At 35.7% G+C, this 20,811-nt stretch overlaps 1 protein-coding gene and 1 non-coding gene across 2 annotated transcripts in view; one reads left to right on the top strand and one right to left on the bottom strand.

Annotated features, from left to right (window-relative positions):
• Positions 1 to 20,811, bottom strand: part of ABCA13 (ATP binding cassette subfamily A member 13) — a 506,393-nt gene that overhangs the window by 189,492 nt on the left and 296,090 nt on the right. Inside the window, exons 42-43 of the mRNA XM_044001141.1 lie at positions 7,393 to 7,642; positions 655 to 744 (exon numbers count right to left, since the gene is read on the bottom strand). Of these exons, the coding sequence (XP_043857076.1) occupies positions 655 to 744; positions 7,393 to 7,642 (340 nt within the window). The remainder of the gene's footprint in view (positions 1 to 654; positions 745 to 7,392; positions 7,643 to 20,811) is intronic.
• LOC122737603 lies at positions 19,806 to 19,912 on the top strand. Its single transcript, XR_006354423.1, has one exon. It is a non-coding gene; the product is annotated as a U6 spliceosomal RNA (small nuclear RNA).

Genomic DNA, 20,811 nt, shown 5'->3' with positions numbered 1-20,811 from the left:
TAGTGTTATTGTGTTATATTAATTGTGTTATTGCCTTGATAGATTACAAATTCCTAGTGGGCAGGAAAACTCATATATTTTTGTGTAATATTAGGGCCACATTAAGTATCTATTTTGAACTGAGGAAAAAAGTAACAAATGCCAATTATGAAGAAAAACATCCCTCATAGAGCTTTGAGATGGAGGGGAGTTATTTTATTACAATTATAAGCACTAGAAATATATATTAAACTATACAATGAAAACATTAAAATTCTGAAGGCCCCAAAAGTCTTTTTCAGGACTTTCAGTAAGGGAGACTCAACCTTATTTTTATGTGCCAGTATTCTGTAAGGGTCAATAAAAATGAGTTCATTTTTAATATTTAATGGCTATTTCAAAATTTTTAGCTCATCACTTTTGAATAAATTACATGCTAATATTTTAATTAATTAATCAGTGTTATATTAGTATACATTGTACATTTACCAAAACAATGAAAATAGTAATTATGTTGTTTGTTTTCTGCTCATAACCCATGGTAATAATCATTAATCCAAATCAGCAATAATTTAGCTATTTTTAATAATTTCCATTTCAATGACCAGAATTCACAGCACAGAATTACAAATATGTCTGGGAAAGAAGAAATAATGGTTTTCTGTTCATACTCACAGATCAGGCCTAAAATTTTCACACAATGGGTCTTGGACGCTGAAGCTTCTCAGAAGGACACTAGAAAGACCTGTATCCCCACTTTCACTGCTATAGGGGAAGATGATAAAAGAAGGTCTATTAGTATCAGCTTTTGATCTTAAACACACCAGCAATTGAACTATACCTAGTTTCTTATCTCCTTGGTATCTCCTTATTCTACATTTGGCAAAAGCCAAGATACTTTAAAGAAAGTTCTGCATTAGAAGCAGTTTAGGTCATTGTTACTAAAGATACTGTGGCAGAGAATGAAATTGTTTTTGTCCAGTAAGAAATAGTGTTCTAGGGCAGCTAGGTGGCACAGTGGATAAAGCACCGGCCCTGGATTCAGGAAGACCTGAGTTCAAATCTGGCGTCAGACACTTGACACTTACTAGCTGTGTGACCCTGGACAAGTCACTTAACCCTCATTGCCCAGCAAAAAAAAAAAAGAAAGAAAGAAATAGTGTTTTAAATACATCATGGGAATTTAGACCTTATCCCCATCTTATTTGTAATATTGATTTTCTAATCAATTTTGTTCATATATGATACAAAGGTAAGCTTCAATCCGATCATTGCCCTAATTATAAGAAAGTACAAACTTATTGAGGTGTGAATTAATTTATTCCATCCTCAAAGTCTTGAGATTATAAGTGTAAAGTCTTTGTTGACAGAGAGTAAATGACACATGTAGTATAACCTTAACTGTTTCTGTGGGTTTTTTGTTCCATTAGCATAGGGATTTCCCAATGTGGAAAATTCCTCTGCCAATATAGATCTACCAATCATCTGAAACTTATAGTCATAGAAAGATATCTGAGACATTAACAGGTTAAGTGGCCTCCCAGATAGTATATGTAACAGACAGGACCAAAACTTAAGTGTTCCTGAATCCATGGACAACCCTCTATTCTCTTTGCCATGCTGCTTCTAATGAGTGATTTTAACAATTTTACTAGTGGTATTGTGATATGAATTGTGTATACCTCATACTCCATGAGGAACAACCCTAGTTTGGAAAGTCTACTGTGAACAGCTTGAAAAGTATATGAAATAAAACTTCTTTTAAAAACTTTTACATAGTAGGAAACAGGTATTCAACAACTATTTTCTAAACTCTAAATGCACATTAGCATTCTGAGACTGAAAGAAACTATTAGATAGAGAAATTCTTCCTGTATTACATAAAAATTCAAAGAATTTTAAAGAATTTTAAGATTCTCTGGTAACACTGTAGGTTTATTATACATTCCTGGCAGATATGGCCAGCCATATACAAGGCCAATATATATTAAAATTTGCAGTAAAGATCTTTCCTGATAACTATGCAATATTACTTGTGAGTAAACAGTCTTAAACTTTACAGTAAACCAGGATGCATTTTTATAAGTGAAGAGAAATATTTTCTCCTAAAATGTTGCTCATGCAAAAAGGGGAAGGTGTTTCTTTGTGGGATATTTGTTTTGCAGATTTCTGGGAATCATGAATCCAAGAGGAAATTTCAAAGAGGGTTAAAATATCTTCAGAAGACATTTTGCTCCATACAACATATTTAGTCTAAAATAACTAAAAGCAACAATAGGATAATCAATCATCTTTATCATTTACATTTTTTCATAATTTCAGTCTAGTAATACAAAGTTCTCATTAAAAGGGGCTATGTTCCTTTTGAAATCCAATTCCTTAAATTATAATGTTTTGTGGGGTTTGGGGAGGGGAAAGAAGACTCAGAAGACATCATACATAATCTGAAGACTGCTCTTAGTTTGCCCTTAATGTACCTGAGGCACTTAAAATATTTAATTTCACTTTCTAAGGCAATCTGAAAATTTTCTATCCAATTAAATTCAATAAACAGTTGTCAAGGGGGGCAGCTAGGTGGCGCTGTGGAGAAAGCACCAACCCTGGATTCAGGAGGACCTGAGTTCAAATTTGACCTCAGACACTTGATACTTACTAGTTAAGTGAACCTGGTCAAGTAACTTAACCCTCATTGCCCCAATCCCCCCAAAATTTAAAATTTAAAAAAAAAACAGTTGTCAAGTGCTACTTGTACATAGATCTATTGCAAAACTTTTGGGGATAAAATGGGGGTGTCCGTGCCCTCATAAAGCTTCCATTCTGATATTGTGATATTGTGACAGGGGTCACTATTATACAGAGATAAACATGATAAATACATTAAGAAGGTACAACATGAAGTTCTATGTGAGGTACCAGAGGTGCCAGTTTTTATAAGGCGTTTCAGAAATGGCTTTGTGGGGCAGGTGTCACTTTTGTTGTACTTTAAAGGATGGATAGGAATTCAACCAATGGAGAAGGGGAAGGAAATGGAGCTTTTTAAGGTTTGAACTCTCCAAGGAAGAATTTCACTGAAGGACATTGAATTTTGGCCTTAGTTTAGCCTGCAGCACATACAGATATCAATAAGCTGTTTTGAACCTAGGTATTAAAAACAAGCAAAGGAGAAATGACTAGATCCCATGTTTCTAAGATATGAAATGGTTTGTCAGTGAGGGAATTTGATAATTAAACTGCTTGCTGCATATATTATTTTATCATAGAAAGGTGCCCTCCAAGAATTAACTTCTTCAAACATCTGCTTTAAGGACTACCCAAGGTTCTAGACAAAAGTTTTTCTCTAATTCCTAGGTTTTTCTTCCCTCCGCCCAACAAAATCCAACTGTTTTCTTTTTTAATCTGCTTAGATTTAAAATTATAATAGCTAACATTTATATAATCCTCAAAGGTATAGAAAGTGCTTTACATGTATCACTTTAACTTTACAACAACACTGAGAAGTACTATTACTCTTCCCATTTGACAAATGAGGAAACTGAGTCAGACAGAGGTTAAATAATTTGTACAGAGTCATAGAGATAGTAAGTGTTAGAAGATGATTCTGAACTTAGGTCTTCCTGATTCCAAGTCTAGGGCTCTACCTAGGAGCAGCAAAGGCATTGAGGTGGTTACTACCATATTGATCAACTATTAGAGATGAATTTTATAGATATTAACCACTTGATTTATATACATTGTTCCAATCACACACACACATACACACACATCAAAAGCACCATAGTTATCTATATCTACTTGTGTGGTCAGGTAACCATACAAATGACCATCTGAAAATTAAGATGTGTTTATGCAAGAAAAGAAAACCACCCCTCTTCCAAGGTCTGACCTTCAGGTTCCCGGAAGAGTACAGCATGGTGATAGACTGTGTCAAAAAGGTATTGTGGTTACCAGAAGGAGGAAGTAATCTGTGGCTCCTCCCTAACCCCCACCTGGAAGATCAATTCAACATCAGGAGGCAAAGATCCATTTGTTTCACACAGTTATGACCATATCATATAAACACGAGCAATTTAAAATAATTAGTGGCTCCCAAGAGCCGATTATTAAATTTTCAGTGTGAGCATTTGCACCTTGAAAATTTGCAAATGTCACAAATTAGGGCTTGATTTAATGTTTTGTTAATTCCCTGGACTTACAAAAGTGACTGAGAAAATATTAATAATGCAGATTAAACTGAAAAGTTTGTTGTGAGTACAGTTTTCCCCCAAGAAATCTGGTTGTTAAACATTAACCAATACACCTCTGCTGGAGCAAGTCACTCCTACTTTCTTGGTTTCAATTATTTCATCTATAAAATGGGAATGGACTCCATAACTTCTAAGGGGACTCCAAACTCTAAATTCTATGTTTCTATAACACCTCATTAATCACAGTGAAATGGACAATGTGAATAATTTAAATGCTAAAGTTACTTGGCTTATATCTTAAGAGGAATGTCTTTTCCCATCTCAGAACTAGTATGATACCCTATTCCCAGGAAGCACCAGTTGTTTCCAACAGTCCAATTAAAGGATCTATGTTGGAGTACTAGATTTGACTTACTAGACATTGCATCATAGTTTTAGAGTTAAACAAGATGTTATAGATCATCTAGTCCATCCCCTTCCTTTTATAGATAAAGAAACTGAGGCACAAAGAAGTTAATCAATTTACACACTTGTTGCCTAATAAATGCTTTTTGACTAATTGTCATATACATTGTAAGTAATCTGGAAGTGCTAAAGAGTATAAAGGGTTTTTCAAAAGTCTTAGCAGAGTTTTAAGCTCCAGTAGCTTAAAGACCTCTATTTGATTCGTAATATGCCCAGGATCTGCCAGGTTTCATTCAAATCTGTCTGATTTGGGTCTGAGGATCAGACTCATTGGACCATTCTAAGGTTTGAACATTCCTTGAAAAAAATCAAACCTATTTATTTTTCTCTGGTTTCATGGAAGGTTATAGATTAGTAGCCACTGTGATATTTTATACTCAAATATTTATATTCTCTTAGTTCAGTGATGAGAGTAGTCCCAGAAACGATTGAAGGTGGCCAAGAAGAGAATTAGTACTGACAAAACTAGGCAGGTTCAATGTCTAGTTTAAATACTTAATCTTTTTATTAATAATTATCAGGACTGAATTGTGCAACTATCAACAGGAAGTTACTATAAGGAGAATAATAACAAAAAAGATTTTATATATGTATATAACTTTGTATTTTACATATATTATCTCACTTGATGCTCACAGAAAACCTGTGATATTCATAATACAAGTATTAAGTATTATAGTACAGCCCAATTTACAAATGAGACAGCGGAGGCTGAGAGGTAAAATAACGTGTCTAAGAATTCACAACTAGCAAGTGACAAAGCTGACACTCAAATAAAAAGTTTTGATTCTTAGTACAGACCCCTTGGTACTACAATAGGCTATATCTCCAGTGTATGATATTAGATAGAGAGATGAGAGAGAAACAGAGACAGAATGACAGAGAAAGATATAAGGAAGAAAGGTAAATTTATAGATGATAGATAGATATCTTCAATTTAAAACTGTTTTTCCCATTTGAATGGGTTTTCAAATGGAGATTTCTGTGAAGCTATCAGAAACAGAAGGAATATCTCTCAAAAAGCAAATTTATACCTATGCTAGATGCCCAAAAAGGTTATGAATGAGGTACTAGTGAGAAGATTTCTCGGATTCAATACAAGTTTTAGTTTTCCACTGAGGAAAGAGTTAGAATAAATTAGCAAGGCTGTATGTCAAGAATTCCTGAATGGAAAAGGATTGTCATGAGATACACAGGGTGATCAGAAACTTTCCTGGTTGAAAGCAAGCTCTAATATGAATACCGTCCTAAAAAGATTGAGATGGGGAAGAGAGAAGGGAATAAGCATTTATACAGTGGCTACTATATGCAAGATACTATACTTTACAAATAGTATATCATTTAATATTCATAAGACAACCCTATAAGGTAGATGCTATCTTTATTCCAATTTTACAGTTGAAGAAACTGGGACAAATAAAGGTTAAGTGATTTGCCTAGGGCCACACAGATTTATTAAGTTTCTGAAATCAGATTTGAATTCAGGTCTTCCTAACTACAGGCTCAGTGCTCTAACCACTGTACCACCTAGCTGCCCTGAAAACAGGGGGGATCTTAAATAGGGGGATCAGCAGGAAAACAATACCATCTTCTCTGTGTTTAGAAAATAAGAATAATCTAACCCAAGAAACCCGGACCAAAATTTGGAGCAAAGCTAAGCTTTTTTAAAATAATGCTCAGAAACACTGGGTCCAAAAATGGATAATGAGGTATATAATAAGGAAAGTTCCTAACTCTGATAGGATCAGAATTATATAAAAAGTGACTATTCAGAGTTCATTTCAGGAGGTATGTATTCAAATGGTCTGATATGCTTTTATTTGTTTAGTCTTTCTCTAAAATGTACACTTCCTTTACAATGTTATACAAATATTTGCAAAGATTATTCGATAATTATTTTAATATTTCAACTAACAAAATTATATGTGGTTGAATACTTACTATTTTTGAAAGTTTTTAATATTTTCTTTTAATACTTCAAGTACCCGTGATTCCATGAATATAATAATACATCGATGAAGATTTCGCCCACTCTACATATGCTAGAATACTTTAGACAGTATTCAAGAGTTTCTAGAAAGCTAAGTGTTGTAGTTGATTGAATGGTAGACTTGGACTCAAGAAGACCCGAGTTCTAATTTTTTCAGACCTTCCCAAAAATATGTACCCCAGGCTTAGCTTTCAAGAACCTTGAGTCACCTCCTCACAATGATGAATCATAAGAGTGGAATATTACTAGAGAATCTACTAATTGTTATAATAAAGAATATTTCATGGAAAAAGAAGAAATGACTAGGTTATGTTCTGTATATGTTCTCAGTGTCCATGCCTAGGGAAGACTTGGTCAATTGACTTATGGATCTACTCCACCAATTACTTAGCAGCAGCTGCCCAAATTGAAAGCAGGGCATGCAAGAAGAAATAAATAAAATCTAAGAGAGATGTTATTAACCTGTTCCTGTGTAATGGATGCTTTTAGATGTGTGGTGAAGTCTATGGACCCCCTTTCAAAATAAAATTCGTAAATATATTTTAAAAATGCATAAGATTGCAAAGAAACCAACTATAGTAAAACAGAATTATCAAAATATGAAAAACTCCAAGATCATGGACCTCAGTTTAAGAACACATGCCAATGGTAAGACATTAAATGTGATAATATAAAATCATAGCACATATCACATAAACATTTTTAAATTTTTTCAAAAGGATAAAACTATTAAAACCCATAATTGTCAGGCATGAAGACCAATATTACTCTCACCTAAAAAAATATGCTTCTTCATTGTCATAATGCCCTGGTGTCAATTTGAGGGAAGGGTAATCAGTAACCAAGGGCTTCACCATGAACAATCCCATTGCTAAAGCCACAAAGAGAACAGGCAGCACCAGATCTGACAATGTGCCTTTCCAGCCTCTCCTGGTATGGTGAAACCTCTTCACGAGTAGAGCAGCCATCTGTGTGAGAAGCAGCTTGGCTCCTTGGCTGAGCCTTATCTTCCTATGAGAGTTGTCTGCAAGAAGAAAAGTATAAGAAAAATTCAGTATATAACTACAAATGGAAAGAAAACTCATGCCTAATGGTTTATTTATATCTTTCATTTAGTCTCAACAACCCTGCTGTTGTAAAATCAGATCAGCTCTACACGGGGTGTTTCCTTGATGAAACAGTCAAAATAACAGAAAGTTTCCTGGCTGACTACCAGCATCCACACATCAACCCCTGAAAAGATTTCCATTCCACGACTACACCCAAAGGATATCTGAGAAAAGACTTTCAAAGACTTTAAATGAACAGTTTTGTTTTGTTGATTTTTATTCCCTTCTGTTGTTATGTACACCATTTGTAATATGTATTCTCTGCAGAGACCCTCCCTCTGCAGGCCAGTGTCAAAGCACCGGTTTATGAGGGACTGCCCCTCTGGACAAAACTTTCCTTTCTCCCTTTTCTATATTTTTATTAACATATTGTTTATTAGCATAGGGTATTATATTCTGTTATTTTTTACTGTTTCAGCAAGGAAACACCCCGTGTTTCTTGAAGAAACAAAGGGGGAACTGTAACAATTGGAATGACGCCACCTGCTGGAGACTTACTGCAAGATGCTCTGCCATGAGGAGAAGGCATCTGAGGGCAAGGCATGCGGCTCTTTGGCATCAGGAAGTGACATTTGCTTATGGGAGGAAGAGGGTGTTAAGCTGGAGCTCTCGCTCTCTTTCATCAGGACTCTGGTTGAGAGTGGAGCTAGGAATGCTCTCTCCCTTTAATAGATAGATGAATCTAGGCCTTTCTCCCTCTCTTTACCAAATTCTTATTCTCCTTAATAAATGCTTAAAAGTCTAACTCTTGCTAAAGCTTATAATTTATTGGCGACCACTCATTAGGTATTTTAGACAGACTAGCTAGAATTTTAGTCCCTTACAACATGTATGAACAGAATGTTAAGAATAAATTATTCCTTTAAAAAGAAAACAAGTAGTCACTCAGGGGTATCTGCTCATACCTCAGGTATCTGCATGATACCTAAGTTTTGGATTCATCTCTATGTTAAAGTATGAAGTTATATATGACAAAGATAAGGAAAAGGAGGAAAGAAAGGTACTTACTATAGAATGTGTTTGTCTCAGATTCCAGACTATTTAACCCTAAGAACTGTTTGCCCAAACTTAATTACTATGGGGAAGGCAGAACTGAGAGAGATATGGAACCAACTTCTGGTAAAACAAATCTTGATAGGGAGAAAGAATTTTTCATTTTATTAGTATAGGAACTCCTGGATGAGATAACTACCTCTATCAATACAGTTTGGCAGTTTCCCTTCAACTTACAGCCTTAAAGTTGAATAGAGCAAAAGTATTTCACATTCTCACCTACAACATTCCCAACTGTGGCAGGAACCATATTAAAATGTAATTGGGGGGGGGGCGGGCACAGCTAAGTGACACAGTGGATAAATCACTGGCCCTGGATTCAGGAGGACCTGAGTTCAAATCCAACATCAGACACTTGACACTCACTAGCTGTGTGACCCTGGGCAAGTCACTTAACCCTCATTGCCCTGAAAAGAATAAAATAAAATAAAACCTTGACATTATCCTAAAATATTACCAAAAAATGCAATTAGGAAATATTTCACAAAATACATAGAAATAAAATGGAACATAGATAATATTAACATGGGGTTTTCTAAGTTAACATGAAATGAATAGGGATCCTTATGTTAGGTATAGTGGCCCCTGGTTCTATGTGGGTTTGACGCTATGATCACAAAGCCAGCACCTGTCAGAGGTAGGGCTTGAACTTGTATCTTCCTGGTTCTTAGTGCAGCTCTTTAACCACACTTCATGCTTTTTATGCCTCTCTTTTTTCCTAATGTATAGGCATTAATCTCAACACTTTAAATTGCATTTGGAAGGCAAGTGTGCTTGCTATTCAACCCATAGACAAGGTTTTTGACTTGGCAGATAAGGTAAAGAGGTCAAAGGATTTAGATCTAAAAAAGGGGAATTGGAAATCATCTTGTACAATGTTTTCATTTTACAAATGGAGAAATTGAGGAACTGAGAAAGGCAGTAACTAGACCTAGATCACATTGAACCTAGCTATTCTAGGAAATAGTAGGACTACGATTGAACCTAGGTGAACCAACTATAAATCAAAAGTTCCATTATCAGTCCTTCACATACTCTCCACATTTGAACACTCTTTTAGTCTCCTTTCTTCCTTCCACTTTTATCTCTTTTCTCCTCTTCCTCCATGCTCTTCTGACTCCCTAGAATACCCCAAGCTTTGAAAGAGAACTCTTGCCATTAAAACATCTCTCAGGTACCACTCCTTTCAATGGACCGTTATATTTGTTTGGTTGGTTTTTGTTTTGGGGGGGTTTGTTTTGTTTTGTTTTGTTAGTTTTTTGGGGTTTGGGGGTTTCTTTGTTTTGTTTTTGTGGGGCAATGAGGGTTAAGTGACTTACCCAGGGTCACACAGCTAGTAAGTCTCAAGTGTCTGAGGTGGGATTTGAACTCAGATCCTCCTGAATCCAGAGCCAGTGTTTTATCCACTGCGTCACCTAGCTGCCCCTCAATGGAGCATTATAGAAGTTTAAGGTCACTGACATTATTTATCAGAAGAAAGGATGACAGTATTATAACCATTGCTGATCAAACATACTCCTAGAAAAAATAACTGAAGAAGTTAGTATCCCTTAATTATGACATAGTCAAAGAAAGCAAACTTTCAAGGCAAAGAATGAGCTGGTGTTTTTAATTGAGAAAGCAGGAATTCCCCACTGCTGTGACTTCTATATCTATACACACATGCACGCACACACACACTCACACACAAACACACACTCATCATAGGAACTCTCAACATTTGTTAGGCTCCAGCTGCTTCCTTTTCTTTAAATCTTCATTCTTGTAGGCACAGAGAAACACTGAAAGCTGTAGTATTGTAGTTATGTTAAAGAAAGAAAGAAAAATGTACAAGATTGGCCTATTGATAGAATTACTACACTACTGCTAGCACTGAAGAATTCTATAAAAGAAAGTAAGCCACCCTAAATCTTAACTGCATTAACCCCAAGAGATACAAATAAATCCATGGAAAGCAAATTCTAGGCAAAGTCAGCAAAATGAGAGTGAGTCACTGTAGATGAGTACTGGCACAAATTGTCTGAAACTCAGAACAAGGCATGAACCACCATCTGTATCAATACTATTTCCCCAATGTTTCTTTCTAGAATATTTCAGAAAATCCAATAAAAACTGTATTAAAAGAAAAGGAAAATTGACCCAAGAGAGAAGATTGTTAAATTGATTGTACAGCTCATATGTACTAAACTGAAAATATATTTCATTTAAAAAGGCAATGCCCATCTTGGATGAAGTTTTTCTTAAAGACATTTTAAATGAAACAATTTCATCCCTTTTAATAGAGATATTATCTACAAAAGCACAGCCAGAAAGAAGCCTCCATGGCAGACTCTAGGGACATATTTTAGAACAAAGATGAATACCTGAGAGAATGAAAAGTTGAATTTCAAAAGGGAGTCAATAATTAATGTGAATAAAATTTGATACGGTTTAAAAGTTTTACAAGAGCAGGTTACATGTCCCAAGAGATGTGTCCCATTGGCTATTCAAATACGTATAAAGATTTCTTCTTGGGGCAGCTAGGTGGTGCAGTGAATAGAGCACTGGTCCTGGATTCAGGAGGACCTAAGTTCAAATCCAGCCTCAGACACTTGACACTTACTAGCTGTGTGAACCCCAATTGCCTCACCAAAAAAAAAAAAAAAAAAGATTTCTTCTTGTGGGAGAAGGATTAGACCTGAATTCAAGTCATTCTAGAACTACTCAAAAATAATAATAGATAACTTATTAATTCAAGAATTTGTAATAAACTGATAAGGAAATTTGTCTTGCATGACTGTACAAGTATAAACTATATTAAGTTGTGTGCCTTCTCAATGAGGGGGGAGGGAAGGAAGAGAGGAAGAAAGAGAATTTGGAACTCAAAATGTTTTTAAAATGTAAAAAATGCATTTATATGCAACGGGAAAATAAAATATTAAATAAGTAAAAAGGAGAAATAAAAAATGTTTTAAGATAATGGTAATACTGAAGATTGTATTAGGAGGAGAAAATGGTGGTAATAACAGATAAAGGATTTTTATATTTTATTCATTGAATGAATTATTTTAAGATCACTAATGATATTTAATATTGTTTTCAATAAAACATTGAACATTTTTAAAGGATTGAGGAAGATAGAGTACACCAGTTTAATTGAAATTCATAAGGTATCTATATTTCCTGGATACCTATAGACATCTCAGACCCAACATGCCCCAACACCGAACTCATTATCTTTCTTCCTAAACCCTCCCCTCTTCCTAGTTCTCTTATTACATTCAGAGCACCACCATCTATATACTTGTAATCTAGGCTCCAAACCTAGATTTCATCCCCAACTCTTCACTCTCTCTCATTTACTATATCCAATCTGTTGTAAAGTCATGTAGATTCTTGGAACATTTCTCGTACATACTTTTTTTTTTTTGCCTCTGACACTGCCACAGTCCTGCTACCAGCCCTCATCACCTCATGTTTGGACTATTGCAGTAGCCTTCTGATTGGTCTCCCTTCCACACATCTCTCCCCATTCCAGCTGCCAAATTGATCTTCCTAACATTCAGGTCCAACCATTGAACCCCCTATTATTCAATAAACTCCAAAGACTACCTATTACCTCCAAGATCAAACATAAAATACTCTTTGCCACTTAAAGCCCTTTATAACCTTTCTAAAAAGTCCTTCCTGCCTTTCTGGTCTTCTTTCAATTTATTCTCCTTTAGATACCTTGCAATCCAGTGACACTGGACTCTTTGCTGTTTCTCATGTTAGACCCTCCATCTCTCAACTGTGTACATTTTCACTGACTATTGCCCCATGCCTAGAATATTCTGATTCCATGTCTCTATCTCCTGAATCCTCTGGATTCTTTCAACTCTCACTAAGAACTTTTCCCAGTTCTCCTTAATGTTATTGCCTTCCTTCTTAGATTACTGTCATTTTACCCTATTTGTACCTTGATTGTACACAGGTGTTTGTATGTTGTCTCTCTTATTAGGATGTGAGCTCCTTGAGATCAGAGAGTGTATATTTATGCCTTTTTTCCTTGCACTGGCACTTGGATACTTGACACAGAATAATCAGGACAAGTAGGTGACACAAAGTATAGAGTACTAGGCCTGGAGTCAAGAAGATCCTGAGTTCAAATTTGGCCTCAGACACATACTGTGTGACCCTGAGCAAGTCATTTAACCCTGTTTGCCTCAGTTTTCTCATCTATCAAATGAACTGGAGAATGGAATGGCAAATTGAGAGAAAAGACTATATTTGGGCTCTTCTCAGAGCCCTAAAGGCAGAGAATAAGTCTGTTCAGGCCCTACCCCGTGTGGCCCCAAACCTCCCAGCAGGGGGCTGCTTGGCACACAGGGCTCTGAGGAGCCAAGGCTCCTGGGCATTAGGCTCGAGCTGGGCCTGAAGAAGGGCCTGGGTTTTGTGGGAGTCTGTCTGGGCTGGGAGTTCACCTTGAGGCACCTGAGGTGATCCCCACATGACTCAGAGCTCAAGCCCTGACTTGAGTTTTGTTTTTAAATGTTATGTTTACACAAGCACTGTTTAGTGGGGGATGAGGACATTTTTACTCCAGCATGGGGTTGGGGCCTAAAGCTGCAATCTGATTGGTCAGTGAACGGAGCAATCTGATTGGTCAAACCCCTAGACGGGTTTTCTTTCTTGAAGAGTTATGTATGTTAACACAGTATTGTTCTGAGGGGGAGCAGATACTCTTGCCCAGAATAGGTTAAGGCCTGGTATCATAGTTTGTAAAATCTGATTGGTCAACTGGTACCACCTGATGGGTTCTTAGGCTGTTACTATTATTCTGTATAAATAGCAACTGTAATAACTGGAATGTAAATGAGGGGTATCAAAAGACCTTAATGTGATTGGTCAGAGGGGAGCCCTTGAGGGGTATAAATAGAGGTGAGGGACCTCACTTGAGTCCACTCTCCAGAACATTCAGAAGAGTACCCATCTTCACAAAGATGATTAAAGCCTTCACTCACCAACTGCTGCCTGCTTGGGATTGTTGAAGAGTGACCTGCTAGCAACACGAGGGCTGCCAACACTTGAGCGGTGCAACATGAAGAGTGGTTAGCTGCATTTCTAACATAAATAATTCCTGTATCTTTGCCAAGAAAACCCAAAATGGGGTCACAAAAGAGTTGAATGCAACTGAAAACAACTGAACAATATCATAGAAATAATAATCACTTAATAAAATGACTTGACTCCCTTCTGAAAGAGTAGAGAGTTCCTAAAAAAATGAAGTCTTCAGTAACTCCCCCACTCTACCTCTGCTCTTCCTTCTAAGCACAGTTCAAGGGCTACATTTTAGATTTGACCTTGATACACTTATTCATTCCATCAGCATGTTCTCCTCTACCAAGGAAAGGCATATAACCAAAGTCCTAAGCAATGTCCTTATTAGCCCTTTAAATTCATCAGGATAATTTGGTTGTCCTGATCAACCCTTTTCACAAGGTCAAGGCCACTAACAAGCAGGCTTGTAATTTGTAGCCCCATAATATAAAACTCAGGCTGTTCCCTTGAAACAACATGATGGTCAGGATAAATTTGGAATTATAATTATGGATATGACCGCAGTCTATGAGTATAATTGTGATCATAAGTCAAATAAGACAACTTTTAACAATTAGTTCAGTGCCTTAATTTTAGAAGCTCAATTATTCATGGAGACATTTCTATGAATTCTAGGTATAAAAATGTAATAGAGGGCTGATTCGTTATCATAAACTATGTTAGCCTTTTCATATTTACATGTATGACCAGCTAATATATTTAGGAGTCAAATTATATTCTTCTTCTCCCAAATATTCTGTTTGCCTTTTCCTATAGAATGTTTTAAAGAAACTATGGTTGACATCTGCTAAAAAAAAAAAGTTAGGATAAACATTAATCACTATACATTTAATTTAAGAATGAAACTTCTTAATATCCTTTTACGAAGAATGTCCCCTACACAGCCAAACAGTACTCACGCATTATGCCCTTGGACCCTCTCCTTTTCCGTATTGCTCTATTACAAACTACTCACGCAAGGTAGATATATAAACGGGAAATATAGACATATATGATAATAACAAAAATAAGACAAAGAATTTATATAATGCATACCATGGTCCAGACATTGTGCTTAGCACTTTATACATATCATCTCATTTGATCCTCAAAATAAACCTGGGAAGTAAGTGTGCTTATTATTTTTGTTTTATGGTGGACGAAACTGGGGCAAATCAAAGTTAAGCAACTTGCTCAAGATCGCATAGTACCTCTTTGGGGCCAGATTTTAACTCTGACCTTCTTGACTCCAGGCTCAGCACTCTATCCACGGTAACACCCTCATCTCTGTAAATACATACCTACTTTTAACCACGCTCACAAGCTTGTAGGACCAGAATCCAGTTTTCTAATATTCAAAACAAGAGTTTGTTTTAACTGTACCAATACAATGTCCTACACTGATGCATTGTTTTGGCATGGGGGCATAAACCTACATACTTGAAGAACATGCCATTTGATTGAAAGCTTTGGCAAGATTCGCAAAGCAGAAAGAATTTCAATATGGTTCTGGGTACAGAGTCAACCTACTGTTTGAGGACTAGTTTATTAAGGACTAGTCTAAGAAGGTTGACTGACAAATGATGAATTATTCTGACCATGTTAACTTCAATCTTAAGGGGCTCCCTTTTGTTGCTTCCATAATAGTGGCAGAGCAACAAAAAGGGGATGGAGGCCAAGGACGAAAAAAAAAATAGCTAACTGGGGGGGGCAGGGAATGGAACTTTGCAAAAAATATCACAAACTTCTCCATTAAATTCTTTGACCTAGCAATTCTATTACACATCATATATAAAAAGAAAATTTTAAAAACAGAAAGAAAAATTTCAGATAAATAGATATTGACATATACTTATGTATATATGTACATAAACACTTTTATATACATATATGCATAAATATCAACATATTTGTGGCAGCAATTTAGGGTAGAAAACAATTAGAAACCAAATGTGTGCCCAATGTTTGGTTATAGCTGTAATAAAATACTACTATGCCATAAAAAATGTAAAAATATGAGCAAGAGAGTGAAACTTAGGAAGAACTGAATGAACTGATACAAAGTGAAGAAGGCAAGCCAAGAGGAAAACACACAACGATTACTATAATAATGCAAGCAAAAACAACATCAAAAGGTAGCTATACGGAGCAGCTAGGTGGCGCAGTGGATAGAGCACCGGCCCTGGATTTAGGAGGACCTGAGTTCAAATTCAGCCTTAGACACTTGACACTTACTAGCTGTGTGACCCTAGGTAAGTCACTTAACCCCAATTGCCTCACCAAAAAAAAAAAAAAGGCAGCTATGCTCAATTTCAATAACCAATATTGGTCCCAGATGACCAATAATGAAATAAGCTTCCTTATTGTCAGTAGTGACAGTCAGAATATTGCATATATTATCTGTCATGATTGTTTCATTGATTTATTTTAAAAGAAAAAGCAAAGAATGCTTTAAAAATCTGTTTTAATCATCTAAAAAAATTAACTTAATTTTGGCACTCAAAAAATTATCTTTATGCACTGAAGAATGAATTGACGCACTAGTAATAGTAATGAATCATATTGATATTGACAAGTCTCACTATAAGTGAAACTGAAAAACGAAATATTGCAATTGAGTAGAAAGACAGCTCAAAAGATCTAGTAAAGGACTTCTCAGTTTTTGTCTTTGAATCCCCATATGGATTGATTTTGTGAGAATGGCATATATGTAAAAAATTTGATCTTAATTTTTAATATCTCTGAAATATCTTAATCCTTCACTCAGTATAATACTGATTATAGACACTTGTCTTCTTTTTATTGCTTCAATATTTAGGTGGACCTAAATTGGTATAGGAACTCCTCCTGCTATTTGCATAAGATCCCAATCCTTAAATAGCTGCTTAAGCTTTCCAATTCCTGCTTATATTTTCCCTTAATTCATGCAGAAAGGCTCTATCCAACATACTGAAATCCCTTCCTCTGGTTATTTTAATAACTTTGAGCACTAATGTAGCTTTGCTGTTCTAGAATATTGCTAAGAGAATGTTTTAATGAGATAGGGTTTACAGCAGTGAATAGTTTGTGATCATTGAGTTTTGCAATTTCCAAAATTTAGTTCATCTTAATTTCTTACTTCTGTTAAATACTAGCACAGCATCATTATATGTAGCAATAATGACAACAACCCCTCAAAATCTAATCTTTAGAATCAATGATTCTATAACAATGCCTCATATTCCCCACCTTTGTCTAATTTCCTGTTTATTTCATCTACTTGCTCTACAAAACCATTCTCCCCCCAAATTTATTGTTCCCATGAATGTATTCCACTTATCCTTTTCTTAGTTTCCACAGCTTACTAAATACCTGCTTCTTTTCATCTTCCTTGAACTTTTCTTTTTGGGTCTTAATTTATTAATTTTCCTTAATTCTATTCTTTCAACCATTTCTCCAGAATCCAGAAATACTACCTAGACATCTCTATTTCTTTTCCTTCCTGGCTTCCCTTTCTTCTTTTACCCCTTGTCTGGGCATACACTCAATACTCTTGCCTTTGCTTTACTCTAATGCTTTCAATTCTGAAAGAAAAAAAATACAATTATATGATCTACTGTACAATATAATATGCAAAATCTGCTTGTTCTCTTCTCATGATTTCATCAACTGAAATGCATTTTATACACTATGCCCATAAAGATTTTAAAAAGAAGAGAAATTCATTAGATCTATGTCTTTTTATAGCACATTGACTGATAAAGTTGTAGGATACAATTGTGATTTTTCCATTTATTTTAATGTAAATAGGTCACTATAAGATTATCAGCAGATTCCTTCCATTTTTTTGCCCTCCTCTCATTTTTAATCTAAAGATATTCCTGAGATGATCAAGTTTAGTTGTCTCATTCCAAGGCATGCTTTTTCTCTACTAAAGTGCTTTTGGCAATTTTCTACATGTATTTCTTATATAACATTTTGCAAATTAGCTTTTTTTTTTTTCTTAATGAAGGTTGTCTTTGATTCTACTTCAAAGGTGATTGTCTTTTTGAGATTGTTTTTGAACTGTTTGGATCTCTTTCTTATAATAGCTTATTTATTCTGGTGAAATACATCCAACGAGGCTGATAGAATCAAATTTTTTTTTCTTTCACCTACTTCCCATTTTTTGGAGTCAACAGCTTCTTGACGCAAGTTGCGTTGCAGCTATCCATGATTGGATACACTAATGTCTTTTCATCTTTATTCTGTCTTTTAATTTTGCATTTATGTTGACCTTGGTTTAGCCATTTTAAAATATGGATAAAATATGGATAGCTGAGTCCACAAAAACTGCTATGGAAGCTGTCAAAGTCAAGTGCATTGTCCAAGCCTATTTTTGTTCTATTATGCTTTAGTAAATTGTATTTGAGCAATTCTCCATGTAGTGTGCTCTCCGTTGATTTGATCTAATATGGAAAACAAACCTTCTTGAAAATGTAGAATTGACTATCTAAAAGCTTTCCTTAAAAGCAAAAGGAATTTTTGAAGTTTGAAAGGGACAAGGAACCTGGGAGAAGAGTCCTGACAACAATTTTATTAGAATAATAAGATGTGTGTGTGTGTGGATGTGAATAATAAAATTGCAATTATATGTATATTGATATGGGAACTGTGCTATCTAAATATAGGGATAGGGACTGTATCTATGATTTCAATAATAACCAGATGACGAAACTCTACCAATGCAGACCTTCTCTGAAATGTATATAGTCTTAGACAATTGTCCAGAGAACTGAGAGGCTAACTGATTTGCCAAGGGTCTCATACTCAATAAATGTTAAAAGCAGAATTTCAGACAGTGTTTCTTGGCTTCAGCGATGCCTTTACATCTATTATGCCATGCTATCTGAAGAGAGAAAGCATTAAGGAAGTAAAATGTATGATATTTTTGCAATACCTGTCCTCATATAACAAAAAAATATTAATTGATAATGACCATTTGAATAAATCTTGGGTGATGTTGTTCCATATTACCAAGATAAGAAGCAATTAGAACTGAAGTTAATTTTAACAAATGTAAAGGGGGTGATAGTTTTGCACTTAAAGAAAAAGCTGAACTATTCACAAATCAAATCTGAGAATTTAAAATGTAATTTTAGCTTGCATGCTTTGATATATTGGCCTTGTTTCCTAATGAACATAGATATAATTACAAAAAGGAAAGTATGATGTTTTCTATACATGTATAGAGATGCTAATATAGTTTTCCAAGTTTATACTGAATTTGGTTCCATGGCAATGGGTCACGTGACTGAAGGTAAAACAAAAGAGAAAAAAAGAGAAGATGCTACCTGGTCATATAATCTTCTATGGCTATGGATTCTTTGGTAATATAGAGAAGAAGGAGGTGACTAATGGACAGGTCATGTACTTTATTAATATCATTATAATATTAATAGATGTTAAGGATGACCCCCAGCACACTGGGTGGACAGCAAATGGTAACCTTGTAGAAGACCATCACTGAGAGAGGAAAAAAATGTGCATGAATGTAGGAGTTATGTTCTGCACCAATGAGATCACAGTTACTTTGGAGTGCTGGAATGCCAAGTTGGCGATGTGGGGGTTAGGGGAAGAAAGGTTTCTTTCATTTGATTTTGTCCTACTTCACTGGTACAGAAGTGCAGCAAGTCACTTAGGAGTTGATTGCACAGAGAACTTACTGTGCAACATTCAGAAAAGCTTGCTATCACCAGATATTTCTCCTTCTAGCAACAGAAATCCTGTCTTCCTTTTAGCATCTGCTGAATACCACATGTTCTTAGCATTATGATCTGTGTCTCCCTACCAGTCCATTTTCATAAGAAACATGGGCTGAACTTTCACTGAAGGAGGAAGGGGCTCTGAATACTGGTCTTTTCATTTGTTTTTCCTAAATGAAGCAAAGCTAGTAAAAGTTATTGTGTGGAGTTAATCAATAAATATCCATGAAGAATATTTTATATGGTGCTTGTTTCAGCAACACATATACTAAAACTGGAACAATACAGAGAAGATTAGCATGGCCCCCGTGCAAGGACGACATGCAAATTTATGAAGAATATTTTATATGCCAGACTAGAAAGACCATTGTGAAAGCCTGTCCTGAGGAGCTCACATTCCACTAGGAAAGTCTGTATCATCTCTCTCTCTCTCTCTCTCTCTCTCTCTCTCTCTCTCTCTCTCTCTCTCTCTCTCTTCCTAATTGAGGAGGGGAAAGGAGAAGACATTAGCATCTGGAGAAATTAAGGAAAGCTCCATTTATTAGGTAGATCTTGAGGTAAGTTTTGAAAGAAAGTAGGAGTCCAGAAATTAGAGCAGGAGATAAGTGGAAAGACTACATTCTAGACATTACAAGCAGAACAAAGGCTAAGTATAAGGAACAGTATCAAGACTAATTTGGCTGAACTACATAGTATGAAAAGGGAATGTTATGTATAATAAGGCAGTTAGATGGCTCAGTGGATAAAGTTCTGAGTCTAGAATCGGGAAGGAATGAGTTTAAATTCAATCTGACACTTAGTAGCTATGTGACCCTAGGCAAGTCACTAAACCTCTATTTGCCTAGGAGGCAGGTGACTCAGTGGCCTGCAATCAGGAAATCTATGTTCAAATCCTGTCTTAGATACTTACTAGCTGTGTGACCCTGGTCAAGTCACTTAACTTCTGTACGCCTTAATTATCTGGAGAATGAAAGGCAAAAGTATCTTTGCCAAGAACACCAAGTAGGAGAGTCGATGGAGTCATGAAGAGGTAGACCCAACTGAGCAATCGAACAAAAACAATAACAAGGCTACATAGGTAAGATGAGATAGGTTGTCAAGTAGTTTAATATCAAACAGAAAAGTTTACATTTTATCCTAGAGGTGATAAGCAGTCACTGGAGTGTATTGCTTGGGTCAGACCTGTGCTTCAGGAAAGTGATTTCAGTAACTGGATTAGAGTGAGGAGAGACTTGAGGCAGGGAAACCAA

The sequence above is a fragment of the Dromiciops gliroides genome, chromosome 1, assembly GCF_019393635.1.
Source record: "Dromiciops gliroides isolate mDroGli1 chromosome 1, mDroGli1.pri, whole genome shotgun sequence".
NCBI lineage: Eukaryota > Metazoa > Chordata > Mammalia > Microbiotheria > Microbiotheriidae > Dromiciops > Dromiciops gliroides.
This window is presented reverse-complemented; position numbering and strand designations above follow the sequence as displayed.